Source organism: Pseudorasbora parva, chromosome 2, assembly GCF_024679245.1.
Source record: "Pseudorasbora parva isolate DD20220531a chromosome 2, ASM2467924v1, whole genome shotgun sequence".
Lineage (NCBI taxonomy): Eukaryota > Metazoa > Chordata > Actinopteri > Cypriniformes > Gobionidae > Pseudorasbora > Pseudorasbora parva.
Genome location: NC_090173.1, coordinates 597501 through 625000, shown reverse-complemented (window position 1 = coordinate 625000; position 27500 = coordinate 597501). Strand labels below are relative to the sequence as shown.

Sequence of the window (27500 nt, the reverse complement as noted above, 5' to 3'; positions counted from 1 at the left end):
CCTTAAACATTAACGTGTGTTAAAGAACATGGAAACCCTTAAACATTAACGTGTGTTAAAGAACACGGAAACCCTTAAACATTAGCGTGTGTTAAAGAACACGGAAACCCTTAAACATTAACATGTGTTAAAGAACACGGAAACCCTTAAACATTAACGTGTGTTAAAGAACACGGAAACCCTTAAACATTAGCGTGTGTTAAAGAACACGGAAACCCTTAAACATTAACATGTGTTAAAGAACACGGAAACCCTTAAACATTAGCGTGTGTTAAAGAACACGAAAACCCTTAAACATTAACATGTGTTAAAGAACACGGAAACCCTTAAACATTAACATGTGTTAAAGAACACGGAAACCCTTAAACATTAGCGTGTGTTAAAGAACACGGAAACCCTTAAACATTAACATGTGTTAAAGAACACGGAAACCCTTAAACATTAGCGTGTGTTAAAGAACACGGAAACCCTTAAACATTAACGTGTGTTAAAGAACACGGAAACCCTTAAACATTAGCATGTGTTAAAGAACACGGAAACCCTTAAACATTAGCATGTGTTAAAGAACACGGAAACCCTTAAACATTAACGTGTGTTAAAGAACAACAAAACCCTTAAACATTAACGTGTGTTAAAGAACAACAAAACCCTTAAACATTAACATGTGTTAAAGAACACGTAAACCCTTAAACATTAGCGTGTGTTAAAGAACACAGAAGCTGAAATAAAGCTGTGAGTGTTGTGTGTTAAACGACACGCTTTGAGTATATGGACATAAACTCTGAGATGTGTTAGTCTCTCCATCCCAGTGTCTCCGGCTGGAGATCATTACAGCTGTTGTATAACTGTGCAGTGTGTAGGCGTCCGACGGCAGAGTTTATCTCATCCATAATAAACAGCCGACGATGGAATATTGATCATTCGTGTCACGGACACCGGAAGAACAGATCTCCATTCGGAGAGAGCGTCTGTGCTGAGGAGACTTTACACAGAGATGGACTCTGGCATTAGCGGATATAATGCAGGACTGCAGACAGCTGTACAGTTTTTCTCCATTATTTACACACATTTTATGAAAGCATGCCTCATACTCTCAGAACTCTACACACACATCCAAACACACACACACACACACACACACACACACACACACATCCAAACACACACACACACACACACACACAGACACACACACACACACACACACACACACACACACACACACACACACACACACACACACCCAAACACACACACACACACACATACACACACACACAGACACACACACACACACACACACACACACACACACACAGACACACACACACAGACACAAAATTGGCAAAATCCACTTGTGAATGAATTAAACTTTACATTCAAAACAATGTTATTTCTTCTCAAAATGGTATTTAGTTTAACTGTAGCGATAACTGTAACGATAACTATAATGATAACTGTAACGATAACTATAATGATAACTGTAACGATAACTATAATGATAACTGTAACGATAACTATAATGATAACTGTAACGATAACTGTAACGATAACTATAATGATAACTGTAACGATAACTATAACTGTAACGATAACTATAATGATAACTGTAACAATAACTATAATGGTAACTGTAACGATAACTATAATGATAACTGTAACAATAACTATAATGATAACTGTAACAATAACTATAATGATAACTGTAACGATAACTATAATGATAACTGTAACAATAACTATAATGATAACTGTAACGATAACTATAATGATAACTGTAATGATAACTATAATGATAACTGTAACGATAACTGTAACGATAACTATAATGATAACTGTAACGATAACTATAACTGTAACGATAACTATAATGATAACTGTAACAATAACTATAATGATAACTGTAACGATAACTATAATGATAACTGTAATGATAACTTAAATGATAACTGTAACAATAACTATAATGATAACTGTAACGATAACTATAATGATAACTGTAACGATAACTATAGCTGTAACGATAACTATAATGATAACTGTAACAATAACTATAATGGTAACTGTAACGATAACTATAATGATAACTGTAATGATAACTAAAATGATAACTGTAACAATAACTATAATGATAACTGTAACAAGAACTATAATGATAACTGTAACAATAACTATAATGATAACTGTAACGATAACTATAATGATAGCTGTAACAATAACTATAATGATAACTGTAACGATAACTATAATGATAACTGTAACAATAACTATAATGATAACTGTAACAATAACTATAATGGTAACTATAACGATAACTATAATGATAACTGTAACAATAACTATAATGATAACTGTAACAATAACTATAATGATAACTGTAACGATAACTATAATGATAACTGTAACGATAACTATAATGATAACTGTAACGATAACTGTAACGATAACTGTAACTATAACTGTAACGATAACTATAATGATAGCTGTAACGATAACTATAATGGTAACTATAACGATAACTGTAACTATAACTGTAACGATAACTATAATGATAGCTGTAACGATAACTATAACGATAACTGTAACGATAACTGTAACTATAACTGTAACGATAACTATAATGATAACTGTAACGATAACTATAATGGTAACTATAACGATAACTATAATGATAACTGTAACAATAACTATAATGATAACTGTAACAATAACTATAATGATAACTGTAACGATAACTATAATGATAACTGTAACGATAACTATAATGATAACTGTAACGATAACTATAATGGTAACTATAACGATAACTATAATGATAACTGTAACAATAACTATAATGATAACTGTAACAATAACTATAATGGTAACTGTAACGATAACTATAATGATAACTGTAATGATAACTAAAATGATAACTGTAACGATAACTATAATGATAACTGTAACGATAACTATAATGGTAACTATAACGATAACTATAATGGTAACTGTAACGATAACTATAATGGTAACTATAACGATAACTATAATGATAACTGTAACAATAACTATAATGATAACTGTAACAATAACTATAATGGTAACTGTAACAATAACTATAATGATAACTGTAACAATAACTATAATGGTAACTGTAACGATAACTATAATGATAACTGTAACGATAACTATAATGGTAACTGTAACGATAACTATAATGGTAACTATAACGATAACTATAATGGTAACTGTAACGATAACTATAATGGTAACTATAACGATAACTATAATGATAACTGTAACAATAACTATAATGATAACTGTAACAATAACTATAATGGTAACTGTAACGATAACTATAATGATAACTGTAACGATAACTATAATGGTAACTGTAACGATAACTATAATGGTAACTATAACGATAACTATAATGGTAACTGTAACGATAACTATAATGGTAACTATAACGATAACTATAATGATAACTGTAACAATAACTATAATGATAACTGTAACAATAACTATAATGGTAACTGTAACAATAACTATAATGATAACTGTAACGATAACTATAATGATAACTGTAACAATAACTATAATGATAACTGTAACGATAACTATAATGATAACTGTAACGATAACTATAATGATAACTGTAACGATAACTATAATGGTAACTATAACGATAACTATAATGATAACTGTAACAATAACTATAATGATAACTGTAACAATAACTATAATGGTAACTGTAACGATAACTATAATGATAACTGTAATGATAACTAAAATGATAACTGTAATGATAACTATAATGATAACTGTAACGATAACTATAATGGTAACTATAACGATAACTATAATGATAACTGTAACAATAACTATAATGATAACTGTAACAATAACTATAATGGTAACTGTAACGATAACTATAATGATAACTGTAATAATAACTATAATGATAACTGTAACAATATAATGATAACTGTAACAATAACTATAATGATAACTGTAACAATAACTATAATGATAACTGTAACGATAACTATAATGATAACTGTAACAATAACTATAATGATAACTGTAACGATAACTATAATGATAACTGTAACAATAACTATAATGATAACTGTAACAATAACTATAATGGTAACTATAACGATAACTATAATGATAACTGTAACAATAACTATAATGATAACTGTAACAATAACTATAATGATAACTGTAACGATAACTATAATGATAACTGTAACGATAACTATAATGGTAACTATAACGATAACTATAATGATAACTGTAACAATAACTATAATGATAACTGTAACAATAACTATAATGGTAACTATAACGATAACTATAATGATAACTGTAACAATAACTATAATGATAACTGTAACAATAACTATAATGATAACTGTAACGATAACTATAATGATAACTGTAACAATAACTATAATGATAACTGTAACAATAACTATAATGATAACTGTAACGATAACTATAATGATAACTGTAACAATAACTATAATGATAACTGTAACAATAACTATAATGATAACTGTAACAATAACTATAATGATAACTGTAACAATAACTATAATGATAACTGTAACGATAACTATAATGATAACTGTAACAATAACTATAATGATAACTGTAACAATAACTATAATGATAACTGTAACAATAACTATAATGATAACTGTAACAATAACTATAATGATAACTGTAACAATAACTATAATGATAACTGTAACAATAACTATAATGATAACTGTAACGATAACTATAATGATAACTGTAACAATAACTATAATGATAACTGTAACGATAACTATAATGATAACTGTACGATAACTATAATGATAACTGTAACGATAACTATAATGATAACTGTAACGATAACTATAATGATAACTGTAACGATAACTATAATGATAACTGTAACAATAACTATAATGATAACTGTAACGATAACTATAATGATAACTGTAACGATAACTATAATGATAACTGTAATGATAACTATAATGATAACTGTAACGATAACTATAATGATAACTGTAACAATAACTATAATGATAACTGTAACGATAACTATAATGATAACTGTAACGATAACTATAATGATAACTGTAATGATAACTATAATGATAACTGTAACGATAACTATAATGATAACTGTAACGATAACTATAACTGTAACGATAACTATAATGATAACTTTTTTGGTTCAATGTTACACTTTCTACAGACAGTAGGTACATAAGTGTGTTGTAAAATATTTGCGAGTTTTTATACTGAGAACACACAAATACATGGTAACAAATATATTGTATCTTTCCCACAAAAACAATATACACACAACTAACACCGCTAATGTTGCACATCACACAAAACAACAGAATAATTTACTGTATACGGTAACAAACCGTTGTCAATGTTGGCATCCATTGCTCCAGAACAGAAGAGCTCACCTGTTGCCTTTTAATGCTAAAGCTCGGTTTGCTAATGTAAAACTGTGTGACAGGTGTTAGCCAATGTGACGAGAGAGTGTGTGTGTATATCTGAATGGCAGTGTGTTCCTTGTAAAAACAAAAGATTTTCTGCATGAAAATTGTGTCAAATGCAGAGAATTGTGGGTAGTGTTCTGAAAAAAGTGTGTTTGAGAAGTGCACTCTGAGTGTAAAGCAGAGATTGTTCTTGTAGTTGAGGAGAAATGGTTCAGGGGGTTGTGTGAGAGTTACACATTCACATGCCTTATATGACCGACACACAGCAACGGTTGAGTTAAAAATCTTCATTAGTGTTCTCCTGAAGAAACACACACACCTACATGTTGATGCCCTGGGGGTCCGCAGAGAAACATCAGGCTCATTTCTGGGTGAACTAACCCTTTAAATGTATTTGAAGGAATTTCATGGGGAATTAGAATACCAAATTTTCCTTCTTTCCCACAGGTATTTCTCTCCTCCATCATGTCCATCTGCATTTACTGTGGTTTAGCTCCACCCTCTCAGGAAAAGTGGGCGTGGCACTGTCCGCCGGCCCCGCCTTCATCCCACCGGCCCCGCCCCTCGCTCCACCAGCTGTTTGCCGTGTGCCTGCTGCTGCTTCTTCCGGCGGCCGTCCAATCACGGCGCGATCGGGGCGGAGGGGGTGTGTCCCACTACATCCCGTCCTCCGTGGCTCAGTTCCCGCCCATTTCCAAGTATCAGCAGGGCCTGAGCATCGCGGTGGTTCTGGTGGGGAACTCCAGTGAGGTGGTGCTGGCTGGAACCCGAGAGAAGGACGATTTCAGCCACATGCCTCTGGCTCCAAATGTGGAGATGCTCACCATGAACGAGACGGACCCCAAGAGCATCATCAAGAGCATCTGTGACCTGATGACGGAGCACTGGCTGCAGGGCGTGGTGTTCGGAGACGACACCGACCAGGAGGCCATCGCCCAGATCCTGGACTTCATCTCTGCACAGACACACATCCCCATCCTGGGCGTGAAGGGAGGCTCCTCCATGATCATGGCCGCCAAGGTAAAACTGCTCCTTCCCTTTAGTAACAGACAAGAGCAAATGTAGGGGCGGGGCTTATTAACTATAAAGATAACTGTAACAATAACTATAAAGTCATCAGATCAGAGATGACGTTATTCTGACTCAAGATTATTAACACAACCATTGAAAATACACACTGCAATATTCCACAGAAGTCACGCAGATCTTTTCTCCTCTACTGTGCCGTATATCGAGTGAAGAGCCTCGAAAACAAGAGCAAATGTAGGGGCGGGGCTTGACTGTGTCTGTGGGGAATTGATTGGATGGCTGTGGTTTGCTATTGGCTGATCTCATGTGAGTGACAGGTGGCCCCGCCCTTCTCATCAGAGTAGAGATTAAGTTATTCTGACTCAAGATTATTAACACAATAACGATAAATCATTTAGAATAAACACTTCAGTAGTTTTCAGAAGTCACACTGGTCTCCTCTACTGTGCCGTATTTCGAGTTAATCGCCTCGCAAACAAGAACAAATGTAGACGTGCTTGATTGTGTCTGTGTAGAACTGATTGGAAATGAACGATAACTATAACTATAACTTAAACAATAAATATAATAATAATTGTAACGATAACTATACGTAATGATAACTGTAATGTCATCAGAGAAGAGATGACGTAATGCTGATTCAAGATTATTAACACAACCATTGAGAATAAACACTGCAATATTCGGCAGAAATAATGCAGGTCTTTTCTCCTCTATTGTCTCTTATAGAAATAATCGCTTCTCAATCAAGAACAAATGTGTGTGTGTGTGGGGGGGGGGGGGGGGGGCATTCATAATGAACACTGCAATATTCCATAAGAAACAGTCGATTGTGATCTGATGGTGACTTGCATTCTGAAGAGGGCAGCACAGATGCATGAGGGAAGGGGTGTGTGTGTGTGTGTGTGTGTGAAGATTATGATGATGAGCCGGCAGACACACTCAGCAAGCGATCGGTCCTCGTCGTAAGCGCTGTGAGTGAGTCAGATCTGTGCCCACGCGCGCTCTAAACGCCTGTGAAATTAAACGTCTCTCCAAACACACGGATGAGGATGAGGATGAAGATGAGGATGAAGAGCGGCTCAGCCCACGCTCAGCTGTCCAGCGGCTCAACCTTTACAGTGCTAATGCTGCACAACTCAACACTTGTGGAGCTGGCTCAGTAAAGAACACAATGGGGATGATGTTCAGCTCGGTTGATGCTCAGTCTCGCGCCCTCTCCTGTGGGGCTTACGTTCTTCAGTCAGGCTATTCTGAGAAGCGTCTGTATTATTAAAGTCAATGGGGTCCGGTGTTGCTGGATTCCCATTGCTCGCGGAAACATCCAGAAAGAAAGTCACACAGGTTTGAACGACCCATTTTTTGGGGTGATCCGTTCCTTTGAGCTGGAATGAATGTGCTGAGAGATCCAGGCTGGTTTATGATGGTTTTCTTCTGTGAGGATGGACCACATGAAACCAGTGAGGTCAGAGGTCAGACTGGACGACCTTCAGCCCAGTCTCACCTGTTTCTCCATCTCTCTCTGGCCTGGTTTAGATAGTGTCATGTGTGCTCCGCTTTAAAGACCAGAGAACTAGGACACATATTTAGGGCTCCTTCTTTCTCTCTCTCTCTCTCTCTCTCTCTCTCTCTCTCTCTCTCTCTCTCTCTCTCTCTCTCTCTGTCTCGACATCTCTCCGTCTGTTCGTCCTTCCTCCGTCCTGCTCTCCATTCCTGCTGATCATCACAGAGAGAGAGAGAGAGAGAGAGAGAGACGCTGAATGAGAGTACGAGTTGAGCTCAGTCAATTACCAAGAGTTCTGTGCCAAGATGCCTGCTGTCAGGATGCCACAATCTGTTACACACACACACACACACACACACACACACACACACACACACACACACACACACACACACACACACACACACACAGCAGTCATTGAGCAGAGGAAGTCATGTGGCCGTTCCTGAAGTTGTCGTGTGTGTGTATGTTGTGTGTGATGGTGAACCGCAGCATCTCACGGTCACCTTCAGCACCTCACCGTTCAGAGTTGTGTTTGTGAAATAAAAGCTGGAAAGATGTTACGGTGCGTTCACACAGAGCCGTGGAGCGGGAAAACAACACGCGTTGAACTTCTTTCAGCTCGAGCAGTGTGTTTGTAGACCGCCGTTTCACACGCGAGACATGAGCGCAGTCATCTAGTGTTTACACAGACCAATCAGGATCAAGAGAGAGCAAGACTTCAGCTCCTGCCATCCAATAATCGCAGTCAGCTTTCAGACGTTTGGTACTTCTGAAACAAAGCTTCAGCTTCCAGGTTCTGTCCGCTTAATCACGGGATCATAGGAATCAGAGTCTGGTCACAATTTAGGGTGCAAAAAGTTTCATATTTTAAATTGTTAGTGATGTATGACACAGTGCTCACAAAGAACTAACAGCCCATTCACACAGAGAACGAAAACTATAACTGTAGCCATAACTGTACAATAACTATAATGATAACTGTACAATAACTATAATGATAACTGTAACAATAACTATAATGATAGCTGTAACGATAACTATAATGATAACTGTAGCAATAACTATAATGATAACTGTAACGATAACTATAATGATAACTGTAACGATAAGTATAATGATAAATGTAACAATAACTATAATGATAACTGTAACGATAACTATAATGATAACTGTAACGATAACTATAATGATAACTGTACAATAACTATAATGATAACTGTAACGATAACTATAATGATAACTGTACAATAACTATAATGATAACTGTAACGATAACTATAATGATAACTGTAACGATAAGTATAATGATAAATGTAACAATAACTATAATGATAACTGTAACAATAACTATAATGATAACTGTACAATAACTATAATGATAACTGTAACGATAACTATAATGATAACTGTAACGATAACTAAAATGATAACTGTAACGATAACTATAATGATAACTGTAACGATAACTATAATGATAACTGTAACGATAACTATAATGATAACTGTAACAATAACTATAATGATAACTGTAACAATAACTATAATGATAACTGTAACGATAACTATAATGATAACTGTAACGATAACTATAATGATAACTGTAACGATAAGTATAATGATAAATGTAACAATAACTATAATGATAACTGTAACAATAACTATAATGATAACTGTAACGATAACTATAATGATAACTGTAACAATAACTATAATGATAAATGTACAATAACTATAATGATAACTGTAACGATAACTATAATGATAACTGTAACGATAAGTATAATGATAACTGTAACAATAACTATAATGATAACTGTAACGATAACTATAATGATAACTGTAACGATAACTATAATGATAACTGTAGCAATAACTATAATGATAACTGTAACGATAACTATAATGATAACTGTAACAATAACTATAATGATAACTGTAGCAATAACTATAATGATAACTGTAACGATAACTATAATGATAACTGTAACGATAACTATAATGATAACTGTAGCAATAACTATAATGATAACTGTAGCAATAACTATAATGATAACTGTAACAATAACTATAATGATAACTGTAGCAATAACTATAATGATAACTGTAACGATAACTATAATGATAACTGTAACAATAACTATAATGATAACTGTAGCAATAACTATAATGATAACTGTAACAATAACTATAATGATAACTGTAACGATAACTATAATGATAACTGTAACAATAACTATAATGATAACTGTAACGATAACTATAATGATAACTGTAACAATAACTATAATGATAACTGTAACGATAACTATAATGATAACTGTAACAATAACTATAATGATAACTGTAGCAATAACTATAATGATAACTGTAGCAATAACTATAATGATAACTGTAACGATAACTATAATGATAACTGTACAATAACTATAATGATAACTGTAACGATAACTATAATGATAACTGTAACGATAAGTATAATGATAAATGTAACAATAACTATAATGATAACTGTAACAATAACTATAATGATAACTGTACAATAACTATAATGATAACTGTAACGATAACTATAATGATAACTGTAACGATAACTATAATGATAACTGTAACGATAACTATAATGATAACTGTAACGATAACTATAATGATAACTGTAACGATAACTATAATGATAACTGTAACAATAACTATAATGATAAATGTACAATAACTATAATGATAACTGTAACGATAACTATAATGATAACTGTAACGATAAGTATAATGATAACTGTAACAATAACTATAATGATAACTGTAACGATAACTATAATGATAACTGTAACGATAACTATAATGATAACTGTAGCAATAACTATAATGATAACTGTAACGATAACTATAATGATAACTGTAACAATAACTATAATGATAACTGTAGCAATAACTATAATGATAACTGTAACGATAACTATAATGATAACTGTAACGATAACTATAATGATAACTGTAGCGATAACTATAATGATAACTGTAGCAATAACTATAATGATAACTGTAACAATAACTATAATGATAACTGTAGCAATAACTATAATGATAACTGTAACGATAACTATAATGATAACTGTAACAATAACTATAATGATAACTGTAGCAATAACTATAATGATAACTGTAACAATAACTATAATGATAACTGTAACAATAACTATAATGATAACTGTAACGATAACTATAATGTTAACTATAATGATAACTGTAACAATAACTATAACGATAACTATAACGATAACTATAATGATAACTATAATGATAACTATAACGATAACTGTAATGATAACTATAATGATAACTGTAATGATAACTATAACGATAACTATAACAATAAGTATAATGATAACTATAACGATAACTGTAACGATAACTATAATGATAACTATAATGATAACTGTAACGATAACTATAATGATAACTGTAACGATAACTATAATGATAACTATAATGATAACTATAATGATAACTGTAACGATAACTATAATGATAACTGTAACGATAACTATAACGATAAGTATAATGATAACTATAACGATAACTATAACGATAACTATAATGATAACTATAACGATAACTGTAACGATAACTATAATGATAACTATAATGATAACTATAATGATAACTGTAACGATAACTATAATGATAACTGTAACGATAACTATAACGATAACTGTAACGATAACTGTAATGATAACTATAATGATAACTATAACGATAACTTTAACGATAACTATAATGATAACTGTAACGATAACTATAATGATAACTGTAACAATAACTATAATGATAACTGTAACGATAACTATAATGATATCTATAATGATAACTGTAACGATAACTATAATGATAACTATAATGATAACTATAAGGATAACTATAATGATAACTATAATGATAACTATAATGATAACTGTAACGATAACTATAATGATAACTATAATGATAACTGTAATGATAACTATAATGATAACTGCAGCAATAACTGTAACGATAACTGTAACGATAACTATAATGATAACTATAATGATAACTGTAATGATAACTGTAATGATAACTGTAACGATAACTATAATGATAACTGTAACGATAACTATAATGATAACTGTAACGATAACTATAATGATATCTATAATGATAACTGTAACGATAACTATAACGATAACTATAATGATAACTATAAGGATAACTATAATGATAACTATAATGATAACTATAATGATAACTGTAACGATAACTATAATGATAACTATAATGATAACTGTAATGATAACTATAATGATAACTGCAGCAATAACTGTAACGATAACTGTAACGATAACTATAATGATAACTATAATGATAACTGTAATGATAACTATAATGATAACTGTAACGATAACTATAATGATAACTATAATGATAACTGTAACGATAACTATAATGATAACTGTAACGATAACTATAACGATAACTGTAACGATAACTGTAACGATAATGGTAACGATAACTATAATGATAACTGTAATGATAACTGTAACGATAATGGTAATGATAACTATAATGATAACTGTAACGATAATGGTAACGATAACTATAATGATAACTGTAATGATAACTGTAACGATAATGGTAACGATAACTATAATGATAACTGTAACGATAACTATAATGATAACTGTAACGATAACTGTAACGATAATGGTAACGATAACTATAATGATAACTGTAATGATAACTATAATGATAACTGTAATGATAACTATAACAATAATGATAACTGTAACGATAACTATAATGATAACTGTAACGATAACTATAATGATAACTGTAACGATAACTATAATGATAATGGTAACAATGTTTTGTCGCCTGTCTCTTTAGAGCAGGATGGATTCTGATTGGCTGTTAATGTTTTATGGTTCATCAGCTCTGAAAGTGGTTCCGCTGATATCATTTATGTGCTGTACTGCTCTGCTGTTCTTCAACACGGTGAGAGCGATTTCTTCTTCGTAATGGACACTGTTTGGAAGTTGAGCTTCATGCTTGTGCAGTGAATTGTGGGATTGACAGCGGAGCAGAGAAAGTGATGAAACACTCTACTTTATGCAAAAAAGGAGAAGAAAACGCTGGGCTTCAGCAAATAACTGTGAGCTTCAGGCGGTGTTGTCTGTCCTGAGCGATTGTGCTGGAGTTCTGCGGGACTCACACACACCGGCTGCTTTACTGCCTACGTTATCTGTGTGCAGAAATCTCTGTGTGTGTGTCAGGATAGTCAGAGAAGCACAGCTGCCAAAGCAGTGTGTAGCCACAGTGTGACAGCGGAAGAACCGCTCGTGTGTGTGTGTGTGTGTGTGTGTGTGTGTGATGAGTAGCTGTTGCACACATCACTCTCTATCTAACATGACTTTATCTATCACTATCATAGTATCAAATAATACACAGATAACTCTCAAATAACAGTTACTCTCGCGTTGTCCCAGTTTACACACACACCAATAACCCAGCAGCACAAGCAATCCACGTTCACAAGACTATATTAATAATTCAGTTTGTTTACCGGTAATGACGTCAAAACATAATCACTGACTCTTCCACTTGTTTAGTTCGGTTGTGATGTTAAATAAAGCATTAAAAACCAGCAGTGTCCCAACACGTCTGCAGGAAACACACGGCTCACACATTCCCCTCTCAGACAGTCACAGATGCGTCATTCTGACTGTACTTCTGCACGAGACCAGAAATCATTTACAACACTTCCTGTGTCAAGAAAGAGTCCGAGTTTGCGATATATTCCCCGATGGAATCTTTAAAAACCTTACATTTATTTTGTGTTGCATAAACATGTTCACGATGTTGACTGTCACCTGCGGCCAATCACAGTACAGTTTCTTTACGTTTACAAGTTTAGTCACTAATAGCGTCTCTAATGGTCTCGTTAAAATGAGCCAAATGTTTAATTAAAAATGAGAGTTAGAACAAGGTCAGCTATAATTAAGCTATAAGGAAGGACTAATTACATGTGCATGACTTTAATTAGAGAATCCACAATATGTGACATTACAAAACCCAATAGAGCAAAAGCGAACTGAAGTCTTTATGAAGCTGTTGAAGATTGTTGAATATACTTATTTATACACACTAGTTCTTTCTGGGTCTGGAATCTGATTGGCTGAGAGCCGTGCAATATTACCCCAGTACCAGCACTCAAACCGCCCCGTTTGTATCGACTTTATGATACAAGTAACTCGGGTTGGGTATTGTTTTTTTTTTTTTATGATACTGGTGCCAAACTAATACTTTTAAAACGATACTGGTGCCTAAATGGTGCCTGAACCGGTACTTTTAAAATGGTACCAGTGCCTAAACGGTGCCTTAACCGATACTTTTAAAACTGTACCAGTGCCCAAATGGTGCCTTAATTGATACTATTAAAACTGTACCAGTGCCTGAATCGATACTTTTAAAAAGGTACCGGTGCCCAAACGGTGCCTTAACCGATACTTTTAAAACGGTACCAGTGCCCAAAGGTGCCTTAACCGATACTTTTAAAACGGTACCGGTGCCCAAACAGTGTCTGAACCGATACTTTTAAAATTATACCGGTGCCCAAACAGTTTATTAACCGATACTTTTAAAATGGTACCGGTGCCCAAACAGTGCCTTAACTGATACTTTTAAAACGGTACCGGTGCCCAAACGGTGCCTTAACCGATTCTTTTAAAATGGTACCAGTGCCCAAAGAGTGCCTTAAACGATAATATTAAAACTGTACCAGTGCCTGAACCGATGCTTTTAAAATGGTACTGGTGCCCAAACAGTTTATTAACCGATGCTTTTAAAATGGTACTGGTGCCCAAACAGTTTATTAACCGATACTTTTAAAATGGTACCGGTGCCCAAACAGTTTATTAACTGATTCTTTTAAAACGGTACCAGTGCCCAAAAAGTGCCTTAAACGATAATATTAAAACTGTACCAGTGCCTGAACCGATGCTTTTAAAATGGTACTGGTGCCCAAATGGTGCCTTATCCGATACTTTTAAAAAGGTACCGGTGCCCAAACGGTGCCTGAACCGATACTATTAAAGCCAGTGCCCAAACAGTGCCTTAACCAATACTATTAAAGCCAGTGCCCAAACGGTGCCTGAACCGATACTATTAAAGCCAGTGCCCAAACGGTGCCTGAACCGATACTATTAAAGCCAGTGCCCAAACGGTGCCTGAACCGATACTATTAAAGCCAGTGCCCAAACAGTGCCTTAACCGATACTATTAAAGCCAGTGCCCAAACGGTGCCTGAACCGATACTATTAAAGCCAGTGCCCAAACGGTGCCTGAACCGATACTATTAAAGCCAGTGCCCAAATGGTGCCTGAACCGATACTATTAAAGCCAGTGCCCAAACGGTGTCTGAACCGATACTATTAAAGCCAGTGCCCAAACGGTGCCTGAACCGATACTATTAAAGCCAGTGCCCAAACGGTGTCTGAACCGATACTATTAAAGCCAGTGCCCAAACGGTGCCTGAACCGATACTATTAAAGCCAGTGCCCAAACGGTGTCTGAACCGATACAATTAAAGCCAGTGTCCAAACGGTGCCTGAACCGATACTATTAAAGCCAGTGCCCAAACGGTGTCTGAACCGATACTATTAAAGCCAGTGCCCAAACGGTGTCTGAACCGATACAATTAAAGCCAGTGTCCAAACGGTGCCTGAACCGATACTATTAAAGCCAGTGCCCAAACGGTGCCTGAACCGATACTATTAAAGCCAGTGCTCAAACGGTGCCTGAACCGATACTATTAAAGCCAGTGCCCAAACGGTCCCTGAACCGATACTATTAGATGCCGGTGCCCAAACGGTGCCTTAACTGATACTATTAAAGCCAGTGCCCAAACGGTCCCTGAACCGATACTATTAGATGCCGGTGCCCAAACGGTGCCTTAACTGATACTATTAAAACTGTACCAGTGCCTGAACCGATACTTTTAAAATGGGTGTGTGTGTTTGCTAGTGTTTATGTGCATTTAATGTCTGAAGCCTAAAATAAGCATGATGGGGTTGAAAACACTTAATAGTTGTGATATGTGACGAGCACTGAGTGTGTGTGTGTCTCTGGCTCAGCGCCGGCCGAAAGCGTGAAAGCACGTTTGAATTTAAGTGCCCCCGAAATCTGCATTAATTCGGATTCGGTCCGGTATATACCGGTTATATAGGGCCATATTGGCACCGGGTTTCAGTACCCAACCCTACAAGTAACTTGTGTTATGTAATCAGATTACTTTTTCAAGGAACCAGACACACTAATTTTAAAATGGACAAAACCACAATTTGTCTCAGACTGTAAACATGTGTTTTTCTGCTGTAAAGTTGGGCATTTTAACATGAGGCTCAATGATATTCTGCTGTCTCTAGTGGCCAGTCGAGGACCTGCAGTTTAAGTCACTTCTGTATCGTCTTCAACAGAAACTGGACGAGTTTGGCGTCTTTATGTCTTTATGAGAGATGGTTGTAAACGACAGTTGTTCTAGTGCTATCCATCCTTTAAAAGGACACCGATATCCCCACGTGCATCAATGAGCCTTGGCCGCCCATGACCCTGTGGCCGGTTCACCACTGTTCCTTCCTTGGAGCACTTTTGGTACACTCGCTTAATAATACTCTATACTCTCGACTCGTGTGTGTGTGTGTGTGTGTGTGTGTTTGTGTGTGTGTGTGTGTGTGTGTGTATATGTGTGACGACAGTTCCATGTTCTTTCAGTTCCCCACGTGCATCAAGGAACCTTGGCCACCCATGACCCTGTGGCCAGTTCACCACTGTTCCTTCAACTCCTTTAATAATACTCTCAACCTGTGTGTGTGTGTGTGTGTGTGTGTGTGTGTGTGTGTGTGTGTGTGTGTGTGTGTGTGTGTGTGTGTGTGTGCGCAGGACGACAGCTCCATGTTTTTTCAGTTCGGCCCTTCCATCGAGCAGCAGGCGTCCGTCATGCTCAACATCATGGAGGAGTACGACTGGTACATCTTCTCCATAGTTACCACATACTACCCCGGTTACCAGGACTTTGTCACAAAGGTAACTCACACACACACACACACACACACACTCAGAGATGTTTGTGTTCGGGCAGGATGAGGTTTGGATAAGCACATGTGTTGTCCGTCAGATCCGCAGCACCATCGAGAACAGTTTTGTGGGCTGGGAGCTGGAGGAGGTGCTCCTGCTGGACATGTCTGTGGATGATGGAGATGCCAAGATTCAGAACCAGCTGAAGAAGCTCCAGAGTCCGGTGATCCTGCTGTACTCCACCAAAGAGGAGGCCAATGTGATCTTCGAGGTGGCTCACTCCGTGGGCCTGACGGGCTACGGCTACACCTGGATCGCGCCGTCTCTGGTGGCGGGCGATGCTGACCACATTCCTCCCGAGTTTCCCACGGGAATGATCTCGGTGTCCTACGACGAGTGGGATTATGGGCTGGAGGCGCGGGTGAGGGACGGGGTGGCAGTGATCGCCTCCGCCACCGCCAGCATGATGAGGGACCGCGGACCACACCTGCTGCTGAAGGCAGAGTGCCATGGGGACAAAAAAAGCCCAGTGATGGGGAATAACAACGAGGTGCTCAGGTGAGACTCTCACACACACTCAAACACACACACACACACACACACTCACACACAATCAATCAATCAATCAATCAATCAATCAACTTTATTTAAATAGCGCTTTTACAACGCCGATTGTGTGAAAGCATCTTCAGTGTTAAACAGGACAATACTGCAGCAGAATTAGATTTGGCTGTACAGTCGTTCTGGAGTAAACAGTGATGTTATCAGCTTATTTTAATTTATCATAGAGAGACAATGTTGGCACATCAGGATTATAGTTTATAGAATTAAAGAAGACCTCATTAGTTTTGTTTGTATATTTAGTTGAATAACTCTGATCATAATGTTAGTGTCCCCAACTGAGCAAGCCAAAGGCGACCAAAGGAACCGAAACTCCATCAGGGCATGATGGAGAAAAATAAACCTTAGAGAAACCAGACTCAGTCGGGGTGCCAGTTCTCCTATTAGAATGGAATATTTGAAATTTCAGGGTATCATGCAAGAGACGGGTTTTGAGCATGTCGTGCCGGTAAGGCAAATTCAGAGGAGACACCAATGGACACGGCTCAGCAGACACTCCAGGATGAGCTGGTCATGTCCAGGCAGGTCCACCATCCGATCCGGACAGGGCCCAGATCCGGGATAAACCTCGGGATAAACAGAGAGACTAACATTAGCGTAGATGCCACTCTTTTTATGATGTAACGAGTACATCAGGTGTTATGGGAAGTGTTCCCGGTTCCGGCTGACCTAGTTAATGCAGCCGAACAATCAGTCAATTGATCTGAATAATGAAAGTTAAAAATGTTCTGTGTGTATGCCATAGTAAAGAGATGTGTTTTTAGTCTAGATTTAAACTGACAGAGTGTGTCTGCTTCCCGAACAATGCTAGGAAGACTATTCCACAATTTAGGAGCTAAATAGGAAAATGATCGACCGCCTGCAGTTGATTTAGATATTCTAGGTATGATCAACTGGCCAGAGTTTAGAGACCGCAATAGACGTGATGGAGTATAATGTGTTAAGAGCTCGCTTAAGTACCGGGGAGCTAAACTATTTAGTGCTTTGAGTAATAAGCAAGATTTTAAAATGTATGCGGTGTTTAATAGGGAGCCGGTGCAGTGTTGACAGAACTGGACTAATAAGATCATACTTCCTGGTTCTAGTAAGAGCTCGAGCTGCTGCATTTTGGACTAGCTGGAGTTTGTTTATTAAGCGAGCAGGGCAACCACCCAGTAGAGCATTACAATAATCTATCTATCTATCTATCTATCTATCTATCTATCTATCTATCTATCTATCTATCTATCTATCTATCTATCTATCTATCTATCTATCTATCTATCTATCTATCTATCTATCTATCTATCTATCTATCTATCTATCTATCTATCTATCTATCTATCTATCTATCTATCTATCTATCTATCTATCTATCATGGACCAGCTGGAGTTTGTTTATTAAGCGAGCAGGGCAACCACCCAGTAGAGCATTACAATAATCTAGCCTTGAGCTCATGAACGCATCGACTAACTGTTCAGCATTTTTAGATGGTAGATGGTTCCCAAGTCACAGGGAACAACAATGAGGTGCTCAGGTGAGACTCAGACACACACACACACACACACACACACACACACACACACACACTCTCTCTCGAGTGAGTGAGTGAGTGAGTGAGTGAGTGAGTGAGTGAGTGAGTGAGTGAGTGAGTGAGTGAGTGAGTGAGTGTCAGTGAGTGTCAGTGAGTGTCAGTGAGTGTCAGTGAGTGGGTGAGTGTGAGAGTGAGTGTGAGTGTGAGTGTGAGAGTGAGAGTGAGTGAGTGAGTGAGTGAGTGAGTGTGAGTGTGAGAGTGAGTGAGTGAGTGAGTGAGTGAGTGTGTGAGTGAGTGAGTGAGTGAGTGATTGTGTGAGTGAGTGAGTGAGTGAGTGAGTGAGTGAGTGAGTGAGTGAGTGAGTGAGTGAGTGAGTGTGTGATTGTGTGAGTGAGTGAGTGTGTGAGTGAGTGAGTGTGTGTGAGTGTGTGAGTGTGTGAGTGTGTGAGTGTGTGAGTGTGTGAGTGAGTGAGTGAGTGAGTGAGTGAGTGAGTGAGTGAGTGAGTGAGTGTGTGAGTGAGTGAGTGTGAGAGTGTGTGAGTGAGTGAGTGTGTGAGTGAGTGTGTGAGTGAGTGTGTGAGTGAGTGAGTGAGTGAGTGAGTGAGTGAGTGTGTGAGTGAGTGTGTGAGTGAGTGTGTGAGTGAGTGTGTGAGTGAGTGTGTGAGTGAGTGTGAGAGTGTGTGAGTGAGTGTGTGAGTGAGTGAGTGTGTGAGTGAGTGTGTGAGTGAGTGTGTGAGTGAGTGAGTGAGTGAGTGAGTGAGTGAGTGAGTGAGTGAGTGAGTGAGTGAGTGAGTGAGTGATTGTGTGAGAGTGAGTGAGTGAGTGAGTGTGATTGTGTGAGTGAGTGTGTGTGTGAGTGAGTGTGTGAGTGAGTGAGTGTGTGAGTGAGTGAGTGATTGTTTGAGTGTGTGTGTGAGTGAGTGAGTGAGTGTGTGTGTGTGTGAGTGAGTGAGTGAGTGAGTGAGTGTGTGAGTGAGTGAGTGAGTGAGTGAGTGAGTGAGTGAGTGAGTGAGTGATTGTGTGAGAGTGAGTGAGTGAGTGTGATTGTGTGAGTGAGTGTGTGTGTGAGTGAGTGAGTGAGTGAGTGAGTGATTGTGTGAGTGTGTGTGTGAGTGAGTGTGTGAGTGAGTGTGTGAGTGAGTGAGTGAGTGAGTGAGTGAGTGAGTGAGTGAGTGAGTGAGTGAGTGAGCGAGTGAGCGTGTGAGTGAGTGTGTGAGTGAGTGAGTGAGTGAGTGAGTGAGTGAGTGAGTGAGTGAGTGAGTGAGTGAGTGAGTGAGTGAGTGAGTGAGTGAGTGAGTGATTGTGTGAGAGTGAGTGAGTGAGTGAGTGAGTGAGTGAGTGAGTGAGTGTGTGATTGTGTGAGTGAGTGTGTGTGTGAGTGAGTGAGTGAGTGAGTGAGTGAGTGAGTGATTGTGTGAGTGTGTGTGTGAGTGAGTGTGTGAGTGTGTGAGTGAGTGAGTGAGTGAGTGAGTGAGTGAGTGAGTGAGTGAGTGTGTGAGTGTGTGAGTGAGTGAGTGAGTGAGTGAGTGAGTGAGTGAGTGAGTGAGTGAGTGAGTGAGTGAGTGAGTGAGTGAGTGAGTGTGTGAGTGAGTGAGACTAAGTGTGTGTGAGGTTTAGGGGTTAGTGTAAGGGGAGAAAATATACAATTTATACAGTATAAAAACCATTTTCTATGGAGCGTCCTCATAAATGTGTGAGCGTGTGTGTGTGTTCGCATGTGTGTGTTGGCATGTGTGTGTTCGCATGTGTGTGTGTGTGTGTGTGTGTGTGTGTGTGTGTGTGTGTGTGTGTGTGTGTGGTTTCTTTGAGATGTGCTACAGAGCAGCTCACTTTATGCTGAGGTCTCTTTCTCATGATGATGTTTCCATAGTAACACGGGGGGGAGTTTGGAAGCTGCAGTGCTTGTGGTTGCCATAACGGCACAATACATATGTCCCAACTAACCATCCCCCTCGACAACCAGACCATAGAGCAGGAATGATGACTGACAGACAGACGGATGAGAGACAGACAGATGAGAGACAGACAGACGGATGAGAGACAGACAGACAGATGAGAGAAAGACAGATGAGAGACAGACAGACAGATGAGAGACAGACAGATGAGAGACAGACAGACAGGTGAGAGACAGACAGACAGATGAGAGACTGACAGACAGATGAGAGACAGACAGACAGATGAGAGACAGACACATGAGAGACAGACAGACAGGTGAGAGACAGACAGACAGATGAGAGACAGACACATGCGAGACAGACAGACAGACAGACAGACAGACAGACACATGAGAGACAGACAGATGAGAGACAGACAGACAGACAGATGAGAGACAGACAGACAGATTAGAGACAGACAGACAGACACATGAGAGACAGACAGATGAGAGACAGACAGACAGACAGATGAGAGACAGACAGACAGATGAGAGACAGACACATGAGAGACAGACAGACAGACAGACAGATGAGCGACAGACACATGAGAGACAGACAGACAGATAAGCGACAGACAGATAAGAGAATGACAGACAGATGAGAGACAGACAGATAAGAGAATGACAGACAGATGAGAGACAGACAGACAGATGAGAGAATGAAAGACAGATGAGAGAATGACAGACAGACAGACAGACAGACAGATGAGCGACAGGCAGACAGACAGACAGACAGACAGACAGATGAGCGACAGGCAGACAGACAGACAGACAGAAAGACACAGTCAGATAGTCAGATAGACAGACAGTCAGACAGACAGACAGAGAGAGACAGACAGATAAGAGAATGACAGACAGATGAGAGACAGACAGACAGATGAGAGAATGAAAGACAGATGAGAGAATGACAGACAGACAGACAGACAGACAGATGAGCGACAGGCAGACAGACAGACAGACAGACAGACAGATGAGCGACAGGCAGACAGACAGACAGACAGAAAGACACAGTCAGATAGTCAGATAGACAGACAGTCAGACAGACAGACAGAGAGAGACAGACACACAGTCAGATAGTCAGACAGACAGACAGATAGATAGAGAGAGACAGACAGACAGGCAGACGGATGGACAGGCATTTTTTCTTTTCCTCCTATTCAACAGTCCAGAGTCAATGATTTCTTCCTATCGTTGTTCTTCTGATTGTTATTATGACTACATGTTCTCCAGGATTACTTCCATCAGTGCGGTGTGTGTCCTGCAGTGTGTCAGTATTATGAGGATGTGATGTGTGTGTGTGTGTGTTTTCCAGGTATCTGATGAATGTGACGTTCGAGGGCCGTAACCTGTCCTTTAGTGAGGATGGGTATCAGATGCACCCCAAGCTGGTGATCATCCTGCTGGACAAGGACAGGCAGTGGGACAGAGTAAGACTGCATGAGTGTGTGTGTGTGTGTGTGTGTGTGTGTGTCTGCATGAGTCTTTCTTCTTCTTTTACAGTAACAAAAGACTGAAGCGAATGACAGGAGAAACGCCTAGTTTTACTCTTGCTCTGTCTCCGTCATGTGATTGATGTCCATGTGTGTGTGTGTCCATGTCCCTGTGTGTGTGTCGGCGTGTGTGTCCGTGTGTCCCTGTGTGTGTTTGTCCCTGTGTGTGTGTGTCCGTGTGTGTGTTTGTCCCTGTGTGTGTGTCCGTGTCCGTGTGTGTGTCCGTGTGTGTCCCTGTGTGTGTGTGTGTGTGCAGGTGGGTAAGTGGGAGAACGGCTCCCTGAGCATGAAGTATCACGTGTGGCCGCGCTTCGAGCTGTACTCGGGGACGGAGAGCCGAGAGGACGATCACCTGTCCATCGTGACGCTGGAGGAGGCTCCGTTCGTCATCGTAGAGGACGTGGATCCGCTCAGCGGGACCTGCATGAGGAACACCGTTCCCTGCCGGAAGCAGCTCAAAGCAATGTAAACACACACTCCGCATCTACAGCACACAGAAGAGCTGCATGTGAACGAGTTTAAAATAGTGTTCGTTAATATAACTGCAGGATTTAATGGGTAATCAAGTCACTAACCTGTCTTTCTCAATTTCTGTCTCTGTCTGCCTGTCTGTCTGCCTGTCTGTCTGTCTGTCTGTCTCTGTCTGTCTCTGTCTGTCTGTCTGTCTCTGTCTGTCCATCTGTCTGTCTGCCTGTCTGTCTGCCTGTCTGTCTCTGTCTGTCTGTCCGTCTGTCTGTCCATCTGTCTGTCTTTCTGTCTGTCTGTCTGTCTGTCTGTCTGTCTATCCATCTGTCTGTCTGTCCATCTGTCTGTCTGTCTATCCATCTGTCTGTCTATCCATCTGTCTGTCTGTCTGTCTGTCTATCCATCTGTCTGTCTGTCTGTCCATCTGTCTGTCTGTCCATCTGTCCACCTGTCTGTCTGTCCATCTGGCCGTCTGTCTGTCTGTCTGTCTGTCTATCCATCGGTCTGTCTGTCTGTCTGTCTGTCTGTGTGTCCATCTGTCTGTCTGTCTGTCCATCTGTCCATCTGTCTGTCTGTCCACCTGTCTGTCTGTCCATCTGCCCGTCTGTCTGCCAGTAATAAGACGGCTGAGCCTGCGGTCTACATCAAGCGCTGCTGTAAAGGGTTCTGTATCGATATCCTGAAGAAGATCGCCAAGTCTGTGAAGTTCACGTACGATCTTTATCTGGTGACCAACGGCAAACACGGCAAGAAGATCAACGGCACGTGGAACGGGATGGTGGGAGAGGTACGGCTCAGTCTCTCAGATCAATGAGGTAAAGAGTCGCAATCAGGGTTCTGTGAGCGGCGTGTGTGTGTGTGTGTGTGTGTGTTTGGGCTATTATTTATAATTAGCTGCCTATAAAAACAATCAAAGACTTTAAGTTTGCAGTGTCCCCATTTAGATAGTCGTGTGTGTGCGTGTGTGTGCGTGTGTGTATGTGTGTATGTGTGTGTGTACACACTGTCATCCCATCAAACACACACACACACACACACACACACACACACACACACACTCTTTCGTGCCCCAGTTTAGTCATGTGAAGGGAAGTTCAGGTATTTAGAGCTAAATTTACCAACAGACAGACAGACAGATGGACAGACAGACAGAAAGAGAGAGAGAGACGGTGTGATAACCCACTTACTCTCTGTTGTTGATCTAGAAACTCGAATCTCTGCTTCTTGTCTCTCCTCATGTGAACATATGCAGCTATGAATGCTGGGAATGAAGCTAACCTAGAAGTGTGTTCAGAGGTGGACGATAAAGCGCTGAGCATGTGATCTCATCACAGTTTGAAGAGTTTATCCTTTGTTCAGTTCAGTCCGTCAGGGCAGTGTGTGTTCAGTTCAGTCCGTCACGCGGTGTTACGGCAGGGCAGTGTGTGTTCAGTTCAGTCCGTCACGCGGTGTTACGGCAGGGCAGTGTGTGTTCAGTTCAGTCCGTGACGTGGTGTTACGGCAGGGCAGTGTGTGTTCAGTTCAGTCCGTCACACGGTGTTACGGCAGGGCAGTGTGTGTTCAGTTCAGTCCGTGACGTGGTGTTACGGCAGGGCAGTGTGTGTTCAGTTCAGTCCGTCACGCGGTGTTACGGCAGGGCAGTGTGTGTTCAGTTCAGTCCGTGACGTGGTGTTACGGCAGGGCAGTGTGTGTTCAGTTCAGTCCGTCACACGGTGTTACGGCAGGGCAGTGTGTGTTCAGTTCAGTCCGTCAGGGCAGTGTGTGTTCAGTTCAGTCCGTCACGCTGCGTTACGGCAGGGCAGTGTGTGTTCAGTTCAGTCCGTCAGGGCAGTGTGTGTTCAGTTCAGTCCGTCACGCGGTGTTACGGCAGGGCAGTGTGTGTTCAGTTCAGTCCGTCACGCGGTGTTACGGCAGGGCAGTGTGTGTTCAGTTCAGTCCGTCACGCGGTGTTACGGCAGGGCAGTGTGTGTTCAGTTCGGTCCGTCACGCGGTGTTACTGCAGGGCAGTGTGTGTTCAGTTCAGTCCGTCACGCGGTGTTACGGCAGGGCAGTGTGTGTTCAGTTCAGTCCGTCACGCGGTGTTACGGCAGGGCAGTGTGTGTTCAGTTCAGTCCGTCAGGCGGTGTTACGGCAGGGCAGTGTGTGTTCAGTTCAGTCCGTCACGCGGTGTTACGGCAGGGCAGTGTGTATTCAGTTCGGTCCGTCACGCGGTGTTACGGCAGGGCAGTGTGTGTTCAGTTCGGTCCGTCACGCGGTGTTACGGCAGGGCAGTGTGTGTTCAGTTCAGTCCGTCACGCGGTGTTACGGCAGGGCAGTGTGTGTTCAGTTCAGTCCGTCAGGCGGGTATTACGGCAGGGCAGTGTGTGTTCAGTTCAGTCCGTCACGCGGTGTTACGGCTGGGCAGTGTGTGTTCAGTTCAGTCCGTCACGCGGTGTTACGGCAGGGCAGTGTGTGTTCAGTTCAGTCCGTCAGGCGGTGTTACGGCAGGGCAGTGTGTGTTCAGTTCAGTCCGTCACGCTGCGTTACGGCAGGGCAGTGTGTGTTCAGTTCAGTCCGTCAGGCGGTGTTACGGCAGGGCAGTGTGTGTTCAGTTCAGTCCGTCACGCGGTGTTACGGCAGGGCAGTGTGTGTTCAGTTCAGTCCGTCACGCGGTGTTACGGCAGGGCAGTGTGTGTTCAGTTCAGTCCGTCACGCGGTGTTACGGCTGGGCAGTTTGTGTTCAGTTCAGTCCGTCACGCGGTGTTACGGCAGGGCAGTGTGTGTTCAGTTCAGTCCGTCACGCGGTGTTACGGCAGGGCAGTGTGTGTTCAGTTCAGTCCGTCACGCGGTGTTACGGCAGGGCAGTGTGTGTTCAGTTCAGTCCGTCATGCGGTGTTACGGCAGGGCAGTGTGTGTTCAGTTCAGTCCGTCACGCGGTGTTACGGCAGGGCAGTGTGTGTTCAGTTCGGTCCGTCACGCTGCGTTACGGCAGGGCAGTGTGTGTTCAGTTCAGTCCGTCACGCGGTGTTACGGCAGGGCAGTGTGTGTTCAGTTCAGTCCGTCACGCGGTGTTACGGCAGGGCAGTGTGTGTTCAGTTCAGTCCGTCACGCGGTGTTACAGCAGGGCAGTGTGTGTTCAGTTCAGTCCGTCACGCGGTGTTACGGCAGGGCAGTGTGTGTTCAGTTCAGTCCGTCACGCGGTGTTACGGCTGGGCAGTTTGTGTTCAGTTCAGTCTGTCACGCGGTGTTACGGCAGGGCAGTGTGTGTTCAGTTCAGTCCGTCACGCGGTGTTACGGCAGGGCAGTGTGTGTTCAGTTCAGTCCGTCACGCGGTGTTACGGCAGGGCAGTGTGTGTTCAGTTCGGTCCGTCACGCGGTGTTACGGCAGGGCAGTGTGTGTTCAGTTCAGTCCGTCACGCGGTGTTACGGCTGGGCAGTTTGTGTTCAGTTCAGTCCGTCACGCGGTGTTACGGCAGGGCAGTGTGTGTTCAGTTCAGTCCGTCACGCGGTGTTACGGCAGGGCAGTGTGTGTTCAGTTCGGTCCGTCACGCGGTGTTACGGCAGGGCAGTGTGTGTTCAGTTCAGTCCGTCATGCGGTGTTACGGCAGGGCAGTGTGTGTTCAGTTCAGTCCGTCACGCGGTGTTACGGCAGGGCAGTGTGTGTTCAGTTCAGTCCGTCACGCGGTGTTACGGCTGGGCAGTTTGTGTTCAGTTCAGTCCGTCACGCGGTGTTACGGCTGGGCAGTTTGTGTTCAGTTCGGTCCGTCACGCGATGTTACGGCAGGGCAGTGTGTGTTCAGTTCGGTCCGTCACGCTGCGTTACGGCAGGGCAGTGTGTGTTCAGTTCAGTCCGTCACGCGGTGTTACGGCAGGGCAGTGTGTGTTCAGTTCAGTCCGTCACGCGGTGTTACGGCAGGGCAGTGTGTGTTCAGTTCAGTCCGTCACGCGGTGTTACGGCAGGGCAGTGTGTGTTCAGTTCAGTCCGTCACGCGGTGTTACGGCAGGGCAGTGTGTGTTCAGTTCAGTCCGTCACGCGGTGTTACGGCTGGGCAGTTTGTGTTCAGTTCAGTCCGTCACGCGGTGTTACGGCAGGGCAGTGTGTGTTCGGTTCAGTCCGTCACGCGGTGTTACGGCAGGGCAGTGTGTGTTCAGTTCAGTCCGTCACGCGGTGTTACGGCAGGGCAGTGTGTGTTCAGTTCAGTCCGTCACGCGGTGTTACGGCAGGGCAGTGTGTGTTCAGTTCAGTCCGTCACGCGGTGTTACGGCAGGGCAGTGTGTGTTCAGTTCAGTCCGTCACGCGGTGTTACGGCAGGGCAGTGTGTGTTCAGTTCAGTCCGTCACGCGGTGTTACGGCAGGGCAGTGTGTGTTCAGTTCAGTCCGTC

At 40.9% G+C, this 27500-nt stretch overlaps 1 protein-coding gene across 4 annotated transcripts in view; it reads left to right on the top strand.

Annotated features, from left to right (window-relative positions):
• Positions 1-27500, top strand: part of grin2ba (glutamate receptor, ionotropic, N-methyl D-aspartate 2B, genome duplicate a) — a 72166-nt gene that overhangs the window by 20032 nt on the left and 24634 nt on the right. For all 4 annotated transcript variants that reach the window (XM_067453687.1, XM_067453679.1, XM_067453696.1 and 1 more), the window contains exons 5-10: positions 5946-6518; positions 16981-17124; positions 17216-17673; positions 22496-22610; positions 22930-23138; positions 23754-23925. In XM_067453687.1, coding sequence (XP_067309788.1) covers positions 5964-6518; positions 16981-17124; positions 17216-17673; positions 22496-22610; positions 22930-23138; positions 23754-23925 — 1653 coding nt within the window. In that variant the 5' untranslated portion in view covers positions 5946-5963. The remainder of the gene's footprint in view (positions 1-5945; positions 6519-16980; positions 17125-17215; positions 17674-22495; positions 22611-22929; positions 23139-23753; positions 23926-27500) is intronic.